Source organism: Camarhynchus parvulus, chromosome 17 (genome assembly GCF_901933205.1).
Source record: "Camarhynchus parvulus chromosome 17, STF_HiC, whole genome shotgun sequence".
NCBI lineage: Eukaryota > Metazoa > Chordata > Aves > Passeriformes > Thraupidae > Camarhynchus > Camarhynchus parvulus.
In genome coordinates, this window is record NC_044587.1 from 5,929,932 (window position 1) to 5,951,693 (window position 21,762).

Sequence of the window (21,762 nt, forward strand, 5' to 3'; positions counted from 1 at the left end):
GGCAGGGACGGGCCGGGCCCGGGGAGGATGGTCCGGGTGCGGGGCTGGTACGGGGAACGCGGGAGAGCAGCGCTCATCTCCCCGTTAACGGAGGGGTCCTCGCCCCCCTTGTCTCAGCCGCAGGTCTCCGATCCTTGTCACCGCTCCGCGCTCCTGCTGCTCCCGGTGCCGCTGCCTTCACCTGCAGACCGGGCACTCCGGTTGCATCCAGCACCCGTGGTAGTGATGGATCCTGAGACCAGCTCCATCCATTTAGGTCCAAGCATGCCCCTCTCACCCCATAGCATTTAAAACAGAGCAAGAAGAATCAGTGTGAAGTACCAAAAAAACCTTTATTTTTCCCCCAAACCATAACAACATTTGACATTATACTGATTTCCTCATATATTTGTTATTTCTCTACATTAGGAACCAGATACAGAAAATACAAACACGATCTGTTGAATCAAAGACGGCACAGCATTCCGTTAGAAAAAGAAACAAAAAAACTAGAGGAGCAAGATAGAAATGGTGAAAAATAGTCATTCCCTCCAGCCCAAACTTTCCAAGAATCATCATCAAAATAGAGCAGTGGAAGTAGCTTCTCTTTCTAAACACACTTCTGCTTTAAGACAAAAGTTAGATTTATCTTTAGATTTTCAAAGTAAAAAAATGTTAAACTATCTTTCAAGCAATTTTGGAAGTTTGCATAGACCCATTCCCTTTCCAAAAATATCAGCCATCTCTCTATAGAATCTGATACAAATCGAGTGCGCCTCAGCCGAAGGTCACCAAGCTCAATTCACTTTCAAGAAAATAAAACATGATCTCCCCTTCCCCTCCCTCCCCCCACAAAAATATGGGCTCTACCATTATTCCATGTGTTTGAGGCAAGTTACCAGGCTCATCCCTCGCTCAGAGCTTCATCCCAAAATTCCTTTTCATTTCCCAGGTTTCCACTCCCGCTGCTCTGCGGGCAGCGGGATAGGGGGGCGCAGGGAGGGGGCTGATGGACACAGCTCTCAGCAGGGAAGTGGGGGGAATTCTGCATTCATCAATCCCTCCCCACAGCCAGGGAAAGTGGCTTTTCAAGGACAAACACCTGCAACCAGGCAGAGTTTGTAGGAACTTGTCCCTGGGGACTGGCCTTGTCCAAAGGGCTCGGTCACCAGAGCAAGAGCTCAGCTAGAGACCAGGTGGGGCAGCAGGGAGGGGCAGGAGGGGTGGAGGGGGGTCTGCAGCCCCCAGGTAAGGCAGCCAGGAGGGGAGGGGGAGCCCCTCACCAGGAGGGGTTTCACTGTGGTGCTCTAGCGTACCTGGAGTGAGGTTTTCCCAGAGGTTCCTGGCAGCAGTGCAGAGACCAGCTGCACTGCCACCCGCTTAAAAAGAAACAGCAACGACAAAATAAATAAAAAGTCAACCCCTCCTATTCAGATGAGAATGAAATACTATTTTTTCAGGCCTCCACCTGGTTTGGAACCCTCTAAAAACTGAAGCAAACATTTAAAAGGGCTTGTTAACCTTTCTGCAGGGGGCAAAGTGATGTGGCAATGAGGGGGGGAGAAATCACACGCCTGCTGCCCATCACTCCAAGGGTCAGAACAGCACGAGGCCCCCATCTAAAGTGCTGACCATACAAAAGATGATGATGAGGGAGCAACATCCTTCTCCTCCCTTTTCCCATCACAATTTCCAACTGAAATCCATCTCCTTCACCAAGTAATGACTAAGCCTATTCTTCTGGACACTCAGTTTTATACTGGTTTTAAAAAAAGAGAAGAAGTTAGTAAAAAAAGTTACACTGAATTTCCTAATGCTTTGCAATGTGCTTCCACCAACTAAAGGTCTGGAAACCAGGAGCAGAGCCCACATGTTTTGCCTGATCCCAAGACTGAAGCAGAGAGCCAGCTCTGCTCTTCAGGGCCAGCCAGGCATGAGCAGCCCTGCTCGTCAGCATCAGAGACCCAGGGGATGCAGAGTCTTGCCAATAAGGTTCTTTTACTTGTTTAAGCCACCTCTGAATCCCCTGAGAAGGGGAACAATGTGGGGAAGAACATTCCCCCCCTAAGCCCCCCTGAAATAAAATATCAATGAAACAATAATGCAGTCAAAAAAAAAACACCAGCCTGCTGGGTTTGTATAAAAAAAAATTCCATAAACTTCACAACAAAAAAGAAAAACCCAAAGGAAACTAGCCAGCGGTTTGGGTCTGGAAACTGATTCACTTCGTAAATGTTCAGAGTCCAACAAGGAGCAGGCAGCAGGGATGTCACAAGGAAAAAAGTGCTTGTGAGATGCAGCTTCCTGAGGCAGCATTGAGTGTGTGGGACCAGTGACCCCACAGCCACCACCTTGGGTGCTGCCTAGGGACTGCTGGGCACTGCTTGTGCTGATGCACAGCAGGAGCTCTGCACGGGATCTACAAACAGGAACAGACTGCTCCTTCCTCCCTCCATGTTTGCTCCAGGTCCCCCAGCTGTGCTGCACAAGGCTGGATGACAGGACTACTTACTCACTCAAAACCAGGGGCAGGAGAGCTAAAAAGCCACACAAAGACCAGAATCTGCGGAGGGACTAATGTGGAGACAAGGAGGAAATACCCTACGAGACACAGTTAACAGAAATGCAAGCAGTGATGTGCCAAGCCACTGGAGAGAAGCCAAGACATGCCCAGCTTGGCCACAGTGATGTGATGGAGCAGGCTATGCCTCTGCCAGCCTGGGAAGAAGAGACCAGTGCTCTCAAAAGCTCAACTGCTTCTCCTCCTGCTTTGCTGGGAAGCTATTCCTCCCTCTGTCCCACTGATTTTGTGACACGCCGAGCTGCCAGTGCCTCGGAGCAGCCGACCCTGGCCAGTGGAGGCCAGGAGAGTGCCCTGGGATCCCAACTGCCCTGACAGTGACTGCCATTGTTCCTCATGGGAACAGAAGCAAAGCAGCAAAATGAGCTGGGGTTTAGCCTCTTTCCTGGCTTATGCTTGCTCCTTTTCAAGTCCTGGTTGGATCTGATTTCCTGAGGGGCTTTGTTGGCCCCTGGGGAGCAGCCAGAGCCTCAGCTCTGCAGGGCCATGCACAGAGAGGCAGAACATCCACAGAGAGGGCAGAACAGCCCCTGCTGCCTGAGCCTCCTTCTGCCCTCACCCTGACCTGAGCACACGGTCAGGCCAGGCCTGGCTCTCTGGCACTGCCCCAGGGAGAGAGAAAGACAAACAGTTCTGTCCTTCCTGCAGACATGTGGCACCCCAGGAACAAGGCAGGATGCTCAGCAGCCTGCAAGGGAGTGCCAAACCTACCCAGGCTGAATGAAGAAGAGATCACCATTAAAAAAACCTAGCAAGTGTGAAAGAGCTTTTGTTCTAGACAGTCTCAAAAGATCCAACACTTTCCCCCTACATTAAACCAAACCAAGGTGTTGTCTGTATCCCCTTTTTACCCTAATTCAGATTTAATTCCCTTTGAAGGGAAAGGGTGGAAAAGATACATATCCTATATGTGGTCTGTCCAAACAGAAAAAAAACCTCTTGACTCCAAGAGAGAAACCATCAAAACAGAGTAAGCAACTGTATAGTTTTACCACACTGCTGAGCACCCTCCCCATGCAGCATCCTTAGCTAGAAGGGTAAAAAAAAAAAAGCTAAATCAAGGCCCTTTCATTCCTTGTTTCTCATTCTGCCAGATTCCCTTTTCCAGCAGCTCATCTGCATGCATTCTGGCCAAAGAGACCACAGTTAATGCTTTTTTTTTTCTCCTTTAAAAGAGGCTTTACAATAACTAAGAATTTGAACAACGTGATCAGTTACAAGTCTTTCCTTGCTGAGCAGTGAGTGTGTGCCTGAACACACAGCCACAAGTGCCAGAGGGGAGCCAGGTCCTGGAGAGGGCATGGCTGCTGAGTGCTGCCACAGAACACTGGCAAAAGAGGAATGGGCAGCACACAGAAAGAGCTTATCAGCTGAGGGGCTCTGTACAGGGAGGGCTGCAAGCACAGCCTGCTGCTGGCCCACAGCCTGGGGCTGCCCAGATCCTCATGGAAATTCAGCTGCCAGAAGAAATCTCCAAGTGGGAGCTGAAAGGGATGGACATCTTTGCCACACACTGCAAGGAAAAGCGTCAAATAACTGCAGAAACCAAACCCAAAGAAGAGCAATTGAAAGATAACCAGAGAACAGTTTGAAGCCTTGTCAGAAGAGTTCACTCACCACAGAGCAGGTCAGAACAGCTGCTGTGGCTAATGCAGCAGCAAACACCCCTTCTACCCTTGAAGGCAGAGACAGTAGCTCCTCCCCAGCCCCAAAAGGAACCAGCACAGGCACAGATCTCTGCTGACAAGATAAGAAAGGCCAAGCAACACCAAATCCCTTACTGGCCCAGGCCAAGAGAGGCAACTGACATCACCACCTCAATAGGGAGACCACTGCAGTCAACTGCATCCAGCTCTGGCCCAGGGAAGAGCTGTAAGACAAGATTCTTTCCACAGTCCAAGAAGGGCAGTTCCCTTCCTGAGTCAGTGAAACAAGAAAAAAAAAAAAAGCTTTGTATTCCGAGCTCCAACAGGACTATTTGCTGAATCAGTCCAGCAAACACAGATTATACTCCTGGAATAGTGAGTAGAAGCCTCCTCCAGGTAAAATCTATAAGCTCTAAAGTGCTCCTGCTAATGCTAGTTGATGAACACCCCCTTCCATGCCCAGCAGTGGAAGGGCTGCTGCAGTCAGTGGTGTGATGAGCACTCACATTTAACCGTTCACCAACTCCCAGCTGGATTGCAGTAGAGTTTTCTGAAATGCACTTTTGGGAAGTATTTCCTATGAGAAGATGTTGTTTGGGGATGTGAGGATAGGAAGGTGAAGTGTACACCACAGCATACCTTGTTCAGTAAAACCATTGCCTTGGGAGGTGATGTTCCCTTGCAGAGTCAATGGAATAAAGCATCCTGCAAGTGGCCATGTCACCATGTCCCCAACAAGCAGCTCTGGGTTTGGTTAGAATGGTTTCCCCCACCCCCAGTGGTTTGAAGAGTTCACAGTGGTATAACCCAATGTTTTGGGGAGACAGAAACTGAGACGTCCCCTGCTGCAAGTGAATGGGTGGAATGAGGGATGCAGATGAGCAACATCCTCTGGGACTAGCCCAAGGAAAAGTCCCACAGACACCTTGTGTCTGAGCAGGAACAGGGGAAGGCATGCACTGGGAGGACCAGGAAGCAGAGAAGGACAATGCCAATGCAGGGAAAGTGCATGTTCTGGAGTGGTCTTGGAGTAGTTCTGCAGTGCAAACATACGGGGAGGGGTGTGGAGAAATCCCTTCTGGAATGCTGCATGAAGAGAGGTAAAGGTTGGCATCCAGGTGGCAGCAGACTGGGTAGGGGGCTTCTGTCCAGCAGCTCTACCCTGTTCTTCACATTTAGTGGGTTTCAATCACCACTGGCTCGTAAACTCCAGATGAGACCCTGGGGAGGCAGAGGGGGAGAGGGGCTGGTTATTTTCCAGTCATTTTCGCAACCAAGTTGTGATTCAGAGCTCTCCACTCTCAAACACCATCTTCTAAGCCCACTCAGAACACTGCCAGTAACGAGTCAGCCTTGTGGGAAGTCAGTCCTTGGAATACAGAGGGGACAAAGAGGTGGTAAGTCAGCAACAGAGCCCTGGAGAGAGCTGGGTGTGACACACAAACCCTTCTGTACAGGACACAGCAAAGGGGGAGTATCTTACCCAGAACAAAGCCAGCCTGCCCGGCTTTGCTGTCCTCCCAGTTTTGTTTCCAGCTTGATACATCTTTGCATTTCCATTACTGCTCTTTTTAATTCAATGAAAAGATGCAATAAAGCCTCAAACACAACTGGCCAAGAGCTGTCCTAAGAGCTTTAGTGGCAAGAAAAAGTTTTACTGCTTCAGAAGGCTTTAATGAGAGAACAAGCTCTCGATGGTTATGGAAGAGGCAGGGAGAAGGGACAATAAGAGGCAGGGAGAAGGGACAATAAGAGGCAGGGAGAAGGGACAATAAACGCTGCTCTGCTGCAGTTTTGCTGCAGGCCAGCAGGAGGCAAAGCTCCCTCCTTCAGGAACAAACGGGAACCAGCCTCTACCATTTTGTCCTTTCATTCCTCACTTCTGTTCCTGGGTCTAGCAACCAGGATCCCATTATCCCTCTGAGCTCCTGCTGAGAACTGCACTCATACTCGAGTGCAGCTGCAGCCTGCCACCAAAGGGATCCCAGGGCTGTTAATGTGGGAATAAAGCCACCGTGTAGCACATGATGTTTAGAAATCTCTCCTGTAACAAAAAGTGGAAGTTCCCCAGGTACAGAGCCCAGTAATCTCTCTGGGGCCCCTCTGGCTGCCAGCCTTTTGGGAAACCTACCTGTTTCCCAGCTGAATACCACTCAGTGTAGTTGTTCCATCTCTGCTCACAAACAACCTCAGGTTACTGTCTGCAGATAGAAAAGGAAGACAGACATCAAAATCCAGAACTGCTGAGGCTGCCAGGAACTCCCCTCCCAGACACACAATCAGCACAGAACAAGTGTGTCTCAGCAGATGCACATCCACACTTTCTGGTGGTGCTCCCACAGATCATTGAGCCCCCTGGGAACCCTTTCCTTGCTCCAAAGAGAAGCCTCCACAAAATGCAGCTTTGGAAGAATAAAGGCAGAGATATTAATTCAGTCATTGCTGCTTTTAAGGCAATTCCACTGATGCAAGTTCTTGGTCAGCTTATACCGATCAGATGTGGGGCCTCACACTGCTCTGCTAGAGTCCCTGGAGGAGAAACTCAGCCTGTTCTGCTGGGGAGAGGCAGCTGCATCCAGTCTGGTCCTAACCCACACTGAGTGAGGTATAACTCCCCACATGGTAAGAGTGCTGCCATGTGCAACAATTTAAGGTGATTAATGGTAAATTAATGAAGCACAGATAGCAAGCTAGGCTCAAGTCTAAAACTGAACAGAAAACCTCAGATAAAAAAAATCAGATTAGAGGTCAATTTCTATGCTAAAGTGGAAAATGAAACTGAAAACAAAAGCAGTTACATTATTAGTTTTCTTCTAACAGATGCTGTGACTGCAATGGAGAAAACTCCTCCTTAAGTTGTCTGACAGGCCTGATCACCAGCACAGGGTAACCTATGTTTCTGTTGAGATGTACCCTTCCCCTCCAGTTGTGCTCTCCTCTTTTGATAAATACCCTTGGCCTGACCCTGGACAAAGGCCACTGGAGCTGTGCAGACAGCTGATGCAACTGATCTCCACTGTGCTAAGAATCAGTGGAAAACCACTCTCTCCCTGCATGTCTGAGCTACTATTCAATCTCTGCTGTCATGTGTGGAACAACAGCAAGTGCTATCTGTAAATACATGGGCAGCTCTCAAACCCACATGGTTTATCTACCACAGAAACACCCAGCAAGCACTGAAAGCAAATAGCTGTCAAAGGAGAAGGGAGCCCATGGCAGATCAGATCTGACTGTAAATGCTTGGCAGCCCTGCAAAAGGAACAACCCAGACATCCCCTCTGAGGCTTCTCCTCTCACCTTCAGTATTGCTGACATCTGTGAAGTCCTGACTCTGCATTATTTTCTCCACTATATCATCAGCATCGATCCTGGTGTCATCCACTCGGGTTGGGTGACTCTCCATTGTATCCTTTTTCCTCCTGGCAAGAGGAAATCCAGGACAAACTCACTCAGCTTTTCAAGACACAGACTTCTACACACTGTCCTGCTTTTCTTGGCCACAGCCTCCTCCTCAGTGGCCACAATCTGTCCCACTGCTGCCTGAAGACGAAGGAGCAGGTTGTGTCTCTCCTTCCCAGAGAAAAGCCTTTGCTCCACTGTTACTCACCGGGAGGGTCTGTCCAGCAGCAGGGGTGGTCTGGGGGGCCGAGGTGGCTTCTCCAGTTTGTGCTCCCTCTCCCCCCCCTCAGGGTACTCCACGGTCATGCTGAGCCCCCCGGAGGCGCTGCTGCTGGTGGACGTGTTGCGGCGGTGGGTCAGGTCGGACATGCTGGAGGAGCGGGAGTGCTCCGTGCTGTAACCTGCCAACACAGGGGTCACAGAGCTCAGCTGCTGCTGCTCCCACTCCTGGCAGCACAGCCAACAGCCAGGGCAGCTCCACAGCAGCACTTCTGCTCCTGCACACAGAGGTTTAGACATCTGTGAGCTCATTGGCAGAGACTAAACAAGAGGCTGGTATTACACAGCAGCGATGAGTATTTGTTACAGAGAGAGACGGCTGCAAATCTCTCTCACAGGGGCCTGTTGCAGGAAGGAAAAAGGGACAAAGGGATGGCAGAGCTGTGTGGATCAGTGGTTACCAGAGATCTTGGACTGCTGGCTGGCATAGCTTGAGTTCCGCGAGTGCCCCGAGTGGAAAACTTCCTCTGGGCTGGACAGGTTCTGATCTGACTCCTCTGGGACACCTGCCAAGGAAAAGAGGACACTGCTTACACCATAACCACTGATCACTGGGAGGGAAGACTGATCTTGGAATGACAGATCAAGGAAAGGGCAGTCTACTGGCCAGAGCCCTGCTGTACAAGCTAGCACAGGGCTTAGAAACACCCAGGGAGTAGGGAAGACCACAGTGAGCTCTGTAAAGTTTATCACTATTTCTACCCAGCACGTGAATTTACAAACTTCTCTGGGGACTTGTAGCATCTGGAAGGACAAGTAGTGTCTGAAACTATCCATAGTTAAAAGCATCAAGCTAAGACCAAGTAAGCATGAGATGGCCACTGCCAGGAAAGTATTTCAACCTCTGTTTGGGTTCTTCTGTTACCACCTTCCCCTTCTATTACTTGTGAGAAAGCCTGTACTATTTAAATAATCTCTGAATTTGATACAGACACTTCAGCATGAGCCCTGTCCCTTTGCCCTGCTTGTCTCTCCTGCAGGAAGCTTATCCAGAAGTGCACAAATGTAACACATTAGCCAGCTTTTTAAGAACAACACTTGCACCACGTGCTCTGTCAACTGAGGGGATGAGACTGGAGCGCTATTTTGGTGCAGTGTATCTGCCTGCACATTTGGAATGTGCTGGGAAGGAAAAAAACTGATGTGAAAATGCAGTGCCCTTGAAAACAGCCTCATACAGAAGGCAAAGAACTGCATCAGCAGCTGGAACAAGGCCACTAGACCTTAAACCAACCTCTGAAACCTTCAGAGGAACTTTTCTAGAAGATAAGTCTGAGCAACAGAATAGCTGAGTGCAGAACAATGGTAAGTATCACTGAACACAGTGGAAAGCAGGGATGAGTGCAGTGCATGAATTACTAAATCCCCAGCAAAAAGAACAAATCTCTTTATCTCCACTAACAGAAAGATCCACGTGGCAAATATTCAACCTTCCTCAGTTACACTTAGATGGCTTTGTTATTCTCAATATTCTGAATGAGCAATGGGGGTCGAGGACGGGTGTGGGAAAACATGAAAAATTAAAGAGTTTCTGAGCTTGCAACTGCTGGGAAACACAAAGGAGTGTCCAGGCAGAGCCAGGCATGGCATGGCTGCAGGGTGGGCATTCAGACCTGAGCTGAGGATGGCAGTTCTTGGCTTGGCCTGGCGCAGGGAGCCAATTGTGGAGGAGCTGGTGCTGCTGGTGGTTCCCTCGCCCTTGCAGGTCAGCTGCAGAGTGGAGTCCTGCCCTGGGATGGTGATGGACTTGGCAGTGGAAGGAGGCCTGGAATCAGAAGGGAAGGCAGTTACAGACAGCCAGGCAGGGAGCAGGCATCATTCTGTCCATCCCACCCTTCTCAGCAGGGGGAAGCTGGCAGCCCTCTGACCAGCAGCTCAAATGGGATGTTGGGTTTTGTTTTCCCACATGCAAGACTGGTGTCGTCCCTACCTTGGACTGCATTACAAGAAAAAACAAATTTTTGAGGTAAATTAAGGCAAAAAGGGGCCATTCATTCATTTATACAGGACAGCAGGCTCAGAACTTGCACTGTCCTCCAGGACACCATCCAGAGCTGCCCCTTCACCCCCAGCATGTGTCCACTGGCCAGCTGGCTTCACCAACAGGAACCAATTCGCTGTTGTCCCTCTCTCAAGTCCAGCTTCCTTTCTCCTACACCTCTTTGGCCAAAATGAAACCTTTTATCCCAGCAACCCTGCCCCCTTTATGAGAGCACTTTTACAACAATCAAATAACCTTTCCCTTTTTTAACTGACTATTAAACTCCTTTTCAGTGAAACTAAAGTGTTTTTCCAGCTGTCAGAATTATTTTTCTGGTTATTCTGTGAGCCTGCAACATCCCTTTGTAAATGCTGACTGCAGGGCAGATCTGTGAGTGCCTGGAGTCCCCTCCCTTCCTCCAGAAGTGCTTTTGGGTGGAAGCCACAGCATGTGCAGCGTGGCAAAGTGAATATTCCTGTTGGAGCCCTAAACTCTCTGCAGCCTGAAGTCTGAACTGGAACTAAAGAATCATATTATGGATTTTAAGTGAGGAGTGAGAAATAAAATCTTTTCTCTCATTCAGAGCTTTGAAGGAAGATGTTACATGAGAGGGGATCTCTGCAGTATTTTGGAAGGCAGAATATTTAATGGGGGCAGCTGAATGGCTATAAAGCTTTCAAGAAACTCACAGCATGCCTTCACCAGGAAAAAAAAAAACCCTAATCACCTTATCAGTGATTTGCATGCACCCAGGTGCTTTGGGGACTTGGCTTCACAGGTTTTTAAGGCTTTTACAACCTTAAGCAAGCAAACTGTTCCTGCAGCAGCTGTGGGAGCAGCCCCTTGGTCTGTCAGCTCAGCTGCTCTGCCCCTTTCAACAACCCCAGCAGGAGAAGGTTCATGGAGTGCTGCAAAAAACCAGTGCTTGGAAGTGATTTCCCAGCACAGTTTAATTCCTGCCTAACCCTCTAATGAGTGTCATTTACCAGAAGCTCTACTGATCAAGGACTATTCCACATGCAAAGTTTCTATTTTTAGATATTTGCACATCATCAACATAAAAGGGAAAAGTGGGAATGACTGCAAAAATCCTTCAAGAAAATTAGGTTTGACTTTCAGACTGAACCTACTTACATTAAATGGATATTTATATCCTATTCTGTGTAATTTTCAGGCATTCTAACAGTGGGACTTGCTTCCATTGCAAAGGAGCAACAGGTATTTTTGTAAGACATTATTACCAGACATCCCAGAACCCTAGATTTAGAACATCTGTTACTGCTATAAAGTCATGGTTTAAGATACTCAAAACTTCTATATTGCACTTTCTTCTGAAGCAGAAATTCTTCAGAATCAGATGACACTGATGTTGGGTTCAAAAGTGTCAGAAAATACTGCAGCACTACAAAAGGCCACTCACAAAACAAACCTACCAAAAATTATGCAGCATTTTTAAACAAGAATTTGAGCTAATTTATGCTCTCCAAGCTAGCTCCTAAAATTAGATCTACAAGAGTTGGCCTCAAGGTAAAGCTTTCTTCTCTCATTCTGTTGGGAAGCAACATGAAATATTCCTTTGGGCACATGGCAGCCCTGCTGTGCAGTCACACACCTTCCAGCACACCCAGCAGGGCTGGGACTGTGATGCTGCACTGTGGTGTGAGATCAGGATATTTGTTGATTCACCAACAATTCTTTAAACAGCAGAACTGCTCCCCAGCCTAACTGTACTTATCCTTTCCTATCATTATGCATTAAAAAAACCCCACATTACTGCAATTTCTTTGCTAATTAATACAAGTTGTGAGCCCTGTAGGAAAAAAAAAAATTAAAATGATTCAGCCTTGAAGTATTTTTGTTGCTGTTTCAATCTGAGATCTTTATCCCCCATGGTATGTGCTGAAGCATGTCCACTTCCAAGACTCTTTTCTTTATTGACCTTTCTCCTCTTGGAGGTCAGTGAAACCAAGCCCAGAGCCACGAGAAATTCCATCCTTCATGCAAAACATGAAGTTTGTAATCAAAATCTACTGGTTTCTAAAACCTAAGTTGCACCAGCAGGGAAAATACTGTGCACAGCAATAATGAGAGCTGGGAAAGCCAGAGCAGAGAACAAAACCAATTCACAGCACAAGCTGGCTGTGCTTTTCAGGTTGATTCAACCAGTTTTACTGTAATTCCCAATATCAAGGGCATCTTTTCCCCTCCCTTCATCAATTTTAGTGCCTGCCCAGAACGGGGTACAGGCAGGAACTCACGTTTTGAAGCAGGGGTCCCCAGAGAGCAGGGACATTCCGATCGTGACCTGGAGAGGGGACACAAGGCACATCATTAGCCATGCTGCACTGAGTTCCTCACTTCAAGGGCTAGGTGTAAAGATCACCCAGATCTAGCTCCTTTCCCAGGGAAATCAGCTTCAGGGATTTAGCAAAGTATTCCCCTCCCTGCCCCAAATCCCTGGCATCAGTAACTCCAAGTGGCAGTGGCTCAGCAGGACACCAGCTGGGTCATGCTGACAATGCCTTGTAACATTTCCTTCCCTCCTGTTCCTGGTTTTTTTGTCAAGGGTCACTGCTTGGCCAAATCAATGCCAAATTATCAAAGGGCAACTCTGATAATGGGAAGCTTCCCAAGTCAGTCTAGCAGCACAAAAGCAAAATCCTGTCTCTGTACATAAAAGGACTTTTTCCCAGGCCTGGCACTGTGCTGTGATCTCCCCAAAGCCCTAAGCAGGATTTCTGCTCTGTAGGTTCTAGCTGTTGTACCTTTAGGATGGAGTTGTCCTGTCGGGTGTTCTTAGTATCATATCCTTCCAGCAAGCAGCAACGGACAGTGGATCCAGAGCCTGCAAATTCTGCCAGATTTAGATCAGCAAAGCCCAGCTGCAGCCAAGAAAAAATGGAGGGGAAGGTGAGAAAATAGACAATACTCCATAAAGGGATTATTCCATAAAGGGATACACAGACCAAAGGGAGGGAACAGGAGCCAGGGCAGAGTGGTGGCTGTGAAGGTCCCTGCTCTTGAGGATGGACAGGGTCACATTCCTAACCCCTAGCTCGATGGACACTTGGAGGCCTCCAGGAAGCCAAGCCCACATGGAAGAAGGGTGTACAGTAGTGCTGGTGGCCAGGACAGTGTTAACCAGCCTGCAGCCATTGCATAACCAAGGACATGGAAGGCACCAGGTCAACAATGTGGAAAAAACAGAATCACACATATACGAACATAATAAGGCACTCTTTGTATTGGGCCATCCCAGAATGCAGTGGAGCATGTGAACCAGGAGATGAAAGGATATTGTTACAGGGGAAAGTGACACCATCCTGACAAAAACAACAGACTATGGGCACAGGGAGCTGGAGGCCCAGAGCCATGTGGGACTGCCTGTGCCTCACCCCTCAGAGGCAGCTGCTGGGCTGGGCAGCACCTCCTCAACACTGCTCAGGTTTAACCAGCAAGGGGTTGGTTTGACAGGCAGAAGGGAAGAGAAATATTTGGAGAGATTTAGTTGTGAGCTCTCTAAACCTTCTCTAACAAATGGGAAGCAAACAGGGAAGGTGACAAAGCTGAAGATCACACGCATTTTCAAAAAGGGCACTGATCCCTGCAGAGTAAATACACACACAATGAAGAGCACCTTTGTTTTCCTGCCCTAATCCCTAGTGTATTAACACAGTGTTTCAAAGAAAAAGTTACAGCTTGTTTTATGCACAGTGTTAGGAACAGAAGGCAGTTGTGTCCCATCTCATCTGATCAGCAGGACATGCTGTTCTCTGTATGTGGCCAAAGCATCCAGGCGTGGAGCATCTGCGTCACAGCAGCAGCAGGGCAGCTCCCAGGGGAGCAGGGAACACAGGTGGAGCAGCAGCAGCAGCAGGTCCTTCTGGGCTCTGCAGCACATCCCTTCTGCCCTGCTGCTGACAGCTGCATGACAACTGAGCAGAGAGCCCCAACAGTAGCACTATCCTATGGAATTGTGGTGCCCCTGTCAGCTGAGGAAGCTGATGGAGAGTCCCAGCACAAAACAGTCCCTGCCAGAGGAACCCTGGCTCCCACTGCTCCAAGTCAAGAATCACAGTCTGATCAAGACATATGATTGAGGGGTGAAACAGCAGCAAGATTAATGTAGCTGCTTCCTTCATTCCATTCTCAAAGGGGAACTCCTGATGGCAAATGAAAAAAAAAAAGGGTGATAGAGAGGGAACCTTTTATCAGCAAAAAAAGAAGGAAAAAAAAACACCTTTCTTCCTCTCTTCTCACTTAAGAATTCCTTTGATGCAAGCGTGCCTTCAGCCCTTGCTGCAGAAATTTCTGTCTCTTCTAGCCAAGGGCTATGCCGTTTGCTAACTATTCACCAATAAGGAAAAAAATTTTATCTCTTAAGAGATAAACAGGACGGAGGAAAGCCACAGAGGGAGATGCAATCCATCACTGTGACAAAGACACAGCACCACCACACCAAGAGAACAGCATGGCACAGGGGTGGCCCAGACCCAGACCCCTCTTCCTCCACCACAGCACTGAATTCTGAGAGGAGATCAACACTGGAGCAGAGCGTGGGAGAACCCACCAGCAGCTCACATGGTGTGCTGAGGTCAGAAACTCTTTCAGGAAGCAGACTCCCAGTATATAGAGGAAAGATCCCTTAACAAAAGGATGTTTTCAGATATAACCTTCCAGAATAGTTTCCTCAGTTTTCCAGCCAGCTGATGGTGTTTCTTCCAGCTCAGGGAAAGAGTTTCTGCTTTATCAGCCCTTCCTGTCATCTTCCGCCCTGTCACCCCTGACACTGAGGTGACATTCACGTCAAACCCCAAGGTGTGCAAGGCACTGGAAACTGCCTGGAGCACAAACAGCCCCAACACCCTCAGTCCCTGCTCATGGGGGACCAGGTACAGAGGGCATTCACAGTTTCATCTTCCTCTACATCTACTGCCATGACTGGAGGAGTTCTCAGCTGAATTGGGATAGTTTAAAAAGGTGGGGACTCATGGTGTAAAATGGGAAAACAGCTGCATGGACATGCACCACAGACTTCTACCAGAAACATTAGGAAGCCCAAACCAGTTCTGTTGTGAGAACCTGCCTAGAACAAGCCTGGTCCACTGGGCAAGACTGCAGTCACTCTTGTCTGATGTGACATCTCTCATTTCTGAGCTGCTTCAGATCATCTTCTCAGAGAACACATCTGTCTTTTTCACAGGAGATCAAGGAAGATACCAGCCCAAGACATGACAAGTACTTGAGATTTGGTTTCCACTTCTGGGCTGGAGGGAGTCAGTCTCTGTTAAATGCCACTAAACACAACTCAAGACTGAGCAAAAAGGAAGTAGGTTAGAACATGACCTGAATAAGGTCTCCAGGTTAACTCCACTATAGAAACGTGCCTGCAGGCTTCCTTTAATTCTACCTTCCTAAACCCTGCAGAAAGCTTCAGGATGGACATTGCAGGAGACAAAGGCTGATGCATTTGCTATGTCCCTTCCTCTAGTTATGCTGCTCTCCCTGGACATGCAGCTCTGCAGGATGAATAACCTTCCCACAGGTGTGAATTCAGTAAAAGAGAGACTGATGGCCCTAGAGATCATGTCCTAATTAGCAACAAAAAAGGAACAAAGCCACACTGCCTTCTCCCCCCCAGCACAGCAGAACACAGGAGCTACTCCAGTAGACCTTTCACAGCCAGTTGCCTCCATGGCCTCAGAAAGGATTTTGATGAGAAGGAATTGGCTGTGTGTGACCAAAGCATTTGTTTGTTAGAAGCCAACAGCAGTGACTCATTTTCAAACAAACATCATTTTGGGCACTGTGTGAGCTCAGCTTCTAAGCCAACATTGTCTCTTGATCCAGCACAAGGAGGAGAAGGGGGTGGCCCATTGTCTGTCCCACAGCACAGGCAAGAAAATGCAAGGAAGAGAAACCAAGACTAAGATCCCTGCTGATCCATTTGGCTTTTGCCTCGGTGTCTCCTGTGCTCTGGCAGGCAGTGATTTCTGCTGAAGGCTCCTGCCTGCTCTCCTGAGGCAGTGAGGTGCCTGCCCCAGCTGGCTGCTGTGCTCTGCAGAACAGAATTGGAGCCTGCTTCTTTATTAGAGACATGCTGCCAGAAGCCAGAGAGTTCACATCTGACTCAGAACTTCCCCAAAGTTTGAGGACATGCAGATCATCTCTCCAACCCCCATCTCAAATCCATATCCAGTGCAATCTGGATCCTGTCCCAGCAAGCCGAGTTTTTGGGAAATCTCTTAACTCAGACTCAAACTAAGAACTAATGAACATCTCTCCAGATTGGTCCACTCAGCAGCCACTGGTTTCTAATGGGTGTAAAGCACAAGCAGGAGACAAGACCATCTTCACTCTGCTATATTTGCCCTTTCTATGCTCTTACCTTTGAGTAGGTTTTTCCGCCCTTCAGCTCCTATATTGGGAAACAAAACAAAACAGGAAAAGCAGCTATTATATGTGCTGGGGCAACAGGGGGAAAGTCATTACTCAGTCCTGGGATCTGCTCTCAGGATTCACAAGCCTCTCTCTCAAGAGTTACCACCACCTTAGTCGCTTCCATCCTCCATCAAGGACTCTTCTTGGAGAGAGAGGCTCCATTCCAGCATATCCTGTTCCAAACAATCTTTCCTTCCCACCACAGTCCACACAATTTTTCTTGCTGCCAAAAAGCAGCCAGCAAGCAGCTGCCAGTACATCACTGGTGTGCTGCTACCTGCCAGAAGCAAAGCTGGGTGCTCACCTTACGGACAGACACTCGGCAGATGCAGGGGTCCAGGAGCCCTGTGGCAGGGTTGGCACTCATTTTACACACAAAGGTGAATTTCTTTTTCCAGCGGACACAGTTTTCCTGAACTTCCTCTCTATAAGAATGAGAAAAAAAAATAAAATAAAGGTACAAAGCCAAATCAAGACCAGCTATTAAGTATCTTTTTTAGTGACTGGCATCCTAGCCCATAAAGATCCTCTGCAGCAGCTTGGTTTACCTGAAACTGAGCCACACAAAAGTGTTAAGTTAGCATCAAGCTTTTCACTAGTCAATACAGGTAAAATCCACCCAGGTTACAGAAATACTAATCATCTCATCAACAGAATTTGCCTTTAAAACTCTCCCAAGCTCTGACATTTCCTGCTCAGCCGGTTTAGCTCATTCTCTGTCCAGCCTGCATGGAGCAAATCTCCACACCTGAACTGGGCTGAAGGTTCACAAGCTTATCTCCCCCCAGCATGTCTGTTTGTACAGCCTCTGCACAGCAAAGTGCTCTGTGTCCTGGATGGCCTGTCCTTCCCTGCTCCTCGGGCTGGCACTCAGCCAGTGAGGATGGCCAGCTTGAAGAAGGACAAAAACACATGTGGAAATGCTCCTGGGGCAAGCAGACAGGGTCACACCAAGCAAACATTGCTCAAATCCTGCAGGGGCTCAGCCAGGGAAGAGATGGTTTTGCTTGCACGGCTTCTGAGCAGACCATCCTGATCTCCAGGCTGAGTGGAGAAGCACATGGCTCTGGCATAGCCTGAGCCTGCACGAGGAAGAGAAGAAACCTTCCTGAGTGCAGGAATCACTTCAGCTACAGCTCTGGCTTCCACACAGCCCTCAGGGGAAGCTGGATTTTACCTTTCCAGGGAAACTGGTTCAAAGGAGCCTGGAAACAAGGTGTGTGGGTCCTTCCACAGGGCTCTAGTTTCCTGCTGAGCCTCTACAGGCTCAGTGCTTGGCCCTCAGCCAGTCCTGTTCTCAAAGTGATGAGGCCAGGGGAGGAAGGGAAGGCACTGACAGCTGTGAGCAAGCAAGTCTGACTCTTATCTCTCCTCCTAGCACAGGACAAAGGTGCAAGGGCAGCTGATAAACTGTTTGCTTTAGCAGGGAAAGGGAGGCTTCCCACCATCTGACCCAGGCCAAAGGGACTGGTGGCAAAGGGGAGAGTGATCAGCCTTGGTAGTGTCTCCACTCTTCCTGGGAAGGAAGGGGAAGAAGCTGTAGCTCACATTCCATTAGGGCAACCTCGAGGTGAGCCCAAGGGGACAGATCCAGGGACTCAATCCTGAGCCAGGAGGTCCCTGCTGGTCCTACAAGACATTCTGTGGGACCAAATGTGCCAACCAAGGGAGACACAGAGAATAGAAAAGGAGTAACTGACAAAAACCTGAAATCTGTAATCCTCTGTAATGCAGATAAAGGCTGATCATCCCCGTTTAAAACAAGAGAAGACAGAAGGCAACAATTCCTTCAAGGTAGAGAAATCCCTTCCAGACAGAATTCAGGCTCTCTATTGAAGTCAGTAAAAAGTGAGACATCTAAGTGCCAAAAATACCTTTGAATCTGGGATTATTAATTCAAGATGAGATCTGGTTCTCATTACTTCATTCAACTCACCCCAGCTCTCTCAGACTGGAGGAAGAAACACATCCAGAGGGATTAAAAAGGTTTTGTCTGTAATAAAATATGCACCATGCCAGCCAAATTAGGCATGTTACACTTCAAATATGGGTGCCTTAAACCAGCCTCAATAATAAGCATCTTAAATGGCCTAAAGGAAGGAAAAACTCAAGATACAGATGAGAAAAGGTATGCAACAGAATGGAAAACCACCTGTGAACACAAGGCAGGTACAGGGGGATGCAGGAAACACTGAATATTTTAACAGCATTAGTCACCTTTGGAAAGGAACTGCTATTTTCTAGAAAGCAAGGCTAAAGCTAAAGCTACCACTGACACCAGAGCTCCAAGGCAATGCTGGAAGGCAGCTACAAGTGAAAGCTGTTCAGGCAGCCAGCAGCACACTGGAGCACACCTTGTTCCCAACCCTGATCAGAGCTCTAACTCCTGCCAGACAAGAGCATTCATGGGATGCTCCCTCCAGCTCCCAGAGCCCATGCCTGGCTCCACAGCTGCAGGATCCTCAGTGGGATCAAGAGCTGCTGCTCCAGCATGTGAGTTGAGTTTCCTTACTCAGGAGTTCTTACTCCTTTTACAATGCAGCCATGATTAAGCATCTGCTGGATGCTGCTAAGTCCAATGAAAGCTAATTACTTCCAAACGTGGTAAAAAGTACTGATTAGCGATCCAGAGCTCCATAGCTAATTTGCCTTTAGCCTAAGCTCCTCTAACAGACATTCTGCTTCTTATTAAGGATGTACATTGGCTTTCCAGAACTGCTGTAGATACCACACAGTGCAAGGGATTAGGAAAAGGATTTGGGGGTGTTATGTTACCCACAGCACTGTGATCATGAACCTCAGCTGCAGGTGCACACACAGCTTAGGGGTTTTGTGCCTTTGGAACAGTCTGCACATGGCAAGAAGGAGTTTATAAGACAAAATCCAGAGCTGCTTTGCAGTCACAAGTTTCACAATCATTCAATAATGAATTTCAACCTTTTTTGGGTTTTTATTTTAAAGGGTGGGGGCTGGGTCTGTATCCTTAGACAAACAAGCAACAGCTCTATTGTTTCAAACTGAACTCTAAAAAATTAGTTCCACATTTCCAGAAGATGGCATGTGGAGAAGCAATGGGCTTTGCCTATCCACCTCCCTTCAAGTTAGGCTGGTAATTAGAGAACACTAAAAAAGGGACAAAAAAAAAAAGGAGAACTCAGATGATGAGCAGTTTTGTATATAGCCCAGGAATATTCTCTGATGTACAATTATGAACCATCATACAGAAACAAAAAAAAACACCCAAGAAGCATGGTGAGGGCTGCACTGAGAGTTTTCTTTCATCCTAATCACAAGGCAACTAAAAGTAAAGCAGAAATGAACAGCTTAAAACCAGAAGTGTCTAATTTTAAGTTTCACTCTGTATTTGGAGAACCAGAAATAGTTCACACCAATGCCAGGTCTAGGTGCCAATTCAACACGTCTTCAGAAGTTTTATTTTAAAAAAGCTGTCTGTATAATTTTGCAAAAAGAGTCCCAGAAGGTTGAATCCCTGCCAAACTAAGCTATGCCCTCTTCTGACTTCAGACTTATTCAAAGCTGTGTAATTACTCTTTCCAGACCTAAATATACCTCCTCAGAATAAACCAGTGCAATCCTGTGGCAGCTTTTGTGAAAAGCAGAGTTCTGGAAAGAGCTTTGTGAGGTTTTCTAATCCTGGAGCTGCTCATCTACCTCCAGCTCAAGGAAAAGCTTTTTGCATCCCTCGTTCTACCTCTCAAGAGAAGACACACCAGGAAAAGAGCAGCTGGAAGATGCTTCACCATAGCATGGTGAGGATTCAAGTGATGGGAATGATGCCCAGCAGGGACCCACTGCTCTATGTGATTTTGGAGAGGCAGCAGTGAACTCAGAGGAGCCTCCAAGGCCACTATGGGTTGAGATCTCACACACAGTTCTGGAGACAGGCAGAAAATCACACAAGAAACAGACTTTAAAGAAGAGATGTTTCCCAGCTGTGGTGTAAGTGCCATGGACAGACCAGCACTGTTACAGAAAGCTACAAGGCTCACTCTGAATTCAAGCTGGTAAAGCAAACACTGCTAGAAAAAGGCCACATATACAACCCATGCTATCTTGGGCTACACTGTGAACCTCTCCCCCACATGAAAACCAGCTAATGAAACACTAGAGCAGAGATTAAAACTTCTATTTACAGACTCAGAGCTGAGCTGTGGGTATCAACCTTCCAACACACCACCCCCTGAAACACTTTTGCCTTGCTGAAGCATTTAGAAAAAAGGATGTTTCACTCTTGCTTTATGGCAGTTGTCACACATCAGACAGTGTCATAAAAAGGCCAGAGCCTTACTGAAAGGGCTGCAGCAACAAAAAATAGCTTTTAATGTCAAACATTTCACTAGAGCAATGTGTCTCAGTCTGATGTTTCATGCATGGGCAAATGTGGGAAAACCTCAGGCTAAATGGGACAGTAGAGATAAGCACACACAAAGAGCTTCTTATTCAGATTTACTCCTCCTCCTTACACAGAGGGGAAGGGTAAGCTTTCCTGTTTCTGATGCTCAGTCCACATGCTCACTGTCCTCCTTCTGAGATGTGGATCTGTGTCAGAGCCTTCAAGCAGAACTAATCCCCCTCTCAGCAGACCTAGTGCTCTGCACCCTCCTCCCTGGTTCACCACTGCAGCAGGAGCAGCAGCATCTTATCTGATAAGGCACAGGAGAGATAATACCATTTTAAAGAGGCTGCCAAGCCAACTCCCTGCTCAGATTCTTTTAAGTGCAGTGAAAAACAGCCCTTCAAGGGGCCCTGACACACACCAGCAGTGTGTCTTTTGGGGAGTAAGGGAACACAATCCCTGCAATGCACGTACAATCCCCTCAATCACAGAGAAACAAAATATCACGTTATTTCAACAGATTGCACCTGAAAGGCATCTTCTACACCATTCCTTTACAGAGCTCTGCTTTCATCTGCAGAGACACAGTTAAAACAGTCCCATCTAATCCCCAGCCCTTCCAAAGGCTGAATTAGAGCAGAATCACTGACACTCCCATAGCTTGGAAAAGCCTGGAACAATCCTGCATTTTGCTCCAGAGAAGACAGTTACTATTTTAACTAGGTTACCTAGTGCAAAGCTGTAGGAAAGACCTTTAATAACTGCAAGAAAAAAATCCCTGGAAAGCCTGTTTTGAAACTGACTTTCTAGGATGTTCAGGAACCAGAACACCCCGTTGTTCACAGCATACCAAAATATATCCCATCCTACAAACGGTGCCTAATCACTGCCTATAAAACACAGGAATTACAAAAGTGGGTGAACATACATATGTAATACAAAGCAAGCCCTCATTTAGCCATTAGCTGGTTTAGAGTTACAATTCAGAACCTGCAGGTATCTCCAAATAAAGGGCTTAGGACAGGGCACTTCACAGCAGTACAGATGTTATTAAAGAAAAATGCAGCTCTGAGGCTTTGCCATCCTGATGCCTGGCAAG

The 21,762-nt window shown here is 47.7% G+C and overlaps 1 protein-coding gene across 2 annotated transcripts in view; it reads right to left on the reverse strand.

Moving 5' to 3' along the window:
- Positions 1–320: 320 nt before the first annotated feature.
- The window catches only part of FAM102A (family with sequence similarity 102 member A), a 36,805-nt gene continuing 15,363 nt past the window's right edge, over positions 321–21,762 (reverse strand). For both annotated transcript variants that reach the window (XM_030961413.1, XM_030961414.1), the window contains exons 3-12: positions 16,611–16,731; positions 16,254–16,283; positions 12,631–12,747; positions 12,124–12,170; positions 9,498–9,649; positions 8,286–8,390; positions 7,814–8,006; positions 7,504–7,625; positions 6,338–6,407; positions 321–5,427 (exon numbers count right to left, since the gene is read on the reverse strand). In XM_030961413.1, the coding sequence (XP_030817273.1) occupies positions 5,382–5,427; positions 6,338–6,407; positions 7,504–7,625; positions 7,814–8,006; positions 8,286–8,390; positions 9,498–9,649; positions 12,124–12,170; positions 12,631–12,747; positions 16,254–16,283; positions 16,611–16,731 (1,003 nt within the window). In that variant the 3' untranslated portion in view covers positions 321–5,381. The remainder of the gene's footprint in view (positions 5,428–6,337; positions 6,408–7,503; positions 7,626–7,813; positions 8,007–8,285; positions 8,391–9,497; positions 9,650–12,123; positions 12,171–12,630; positions 12,748–16,253; positions 16,284–16,610; positions 16,732–21,762) is intronic.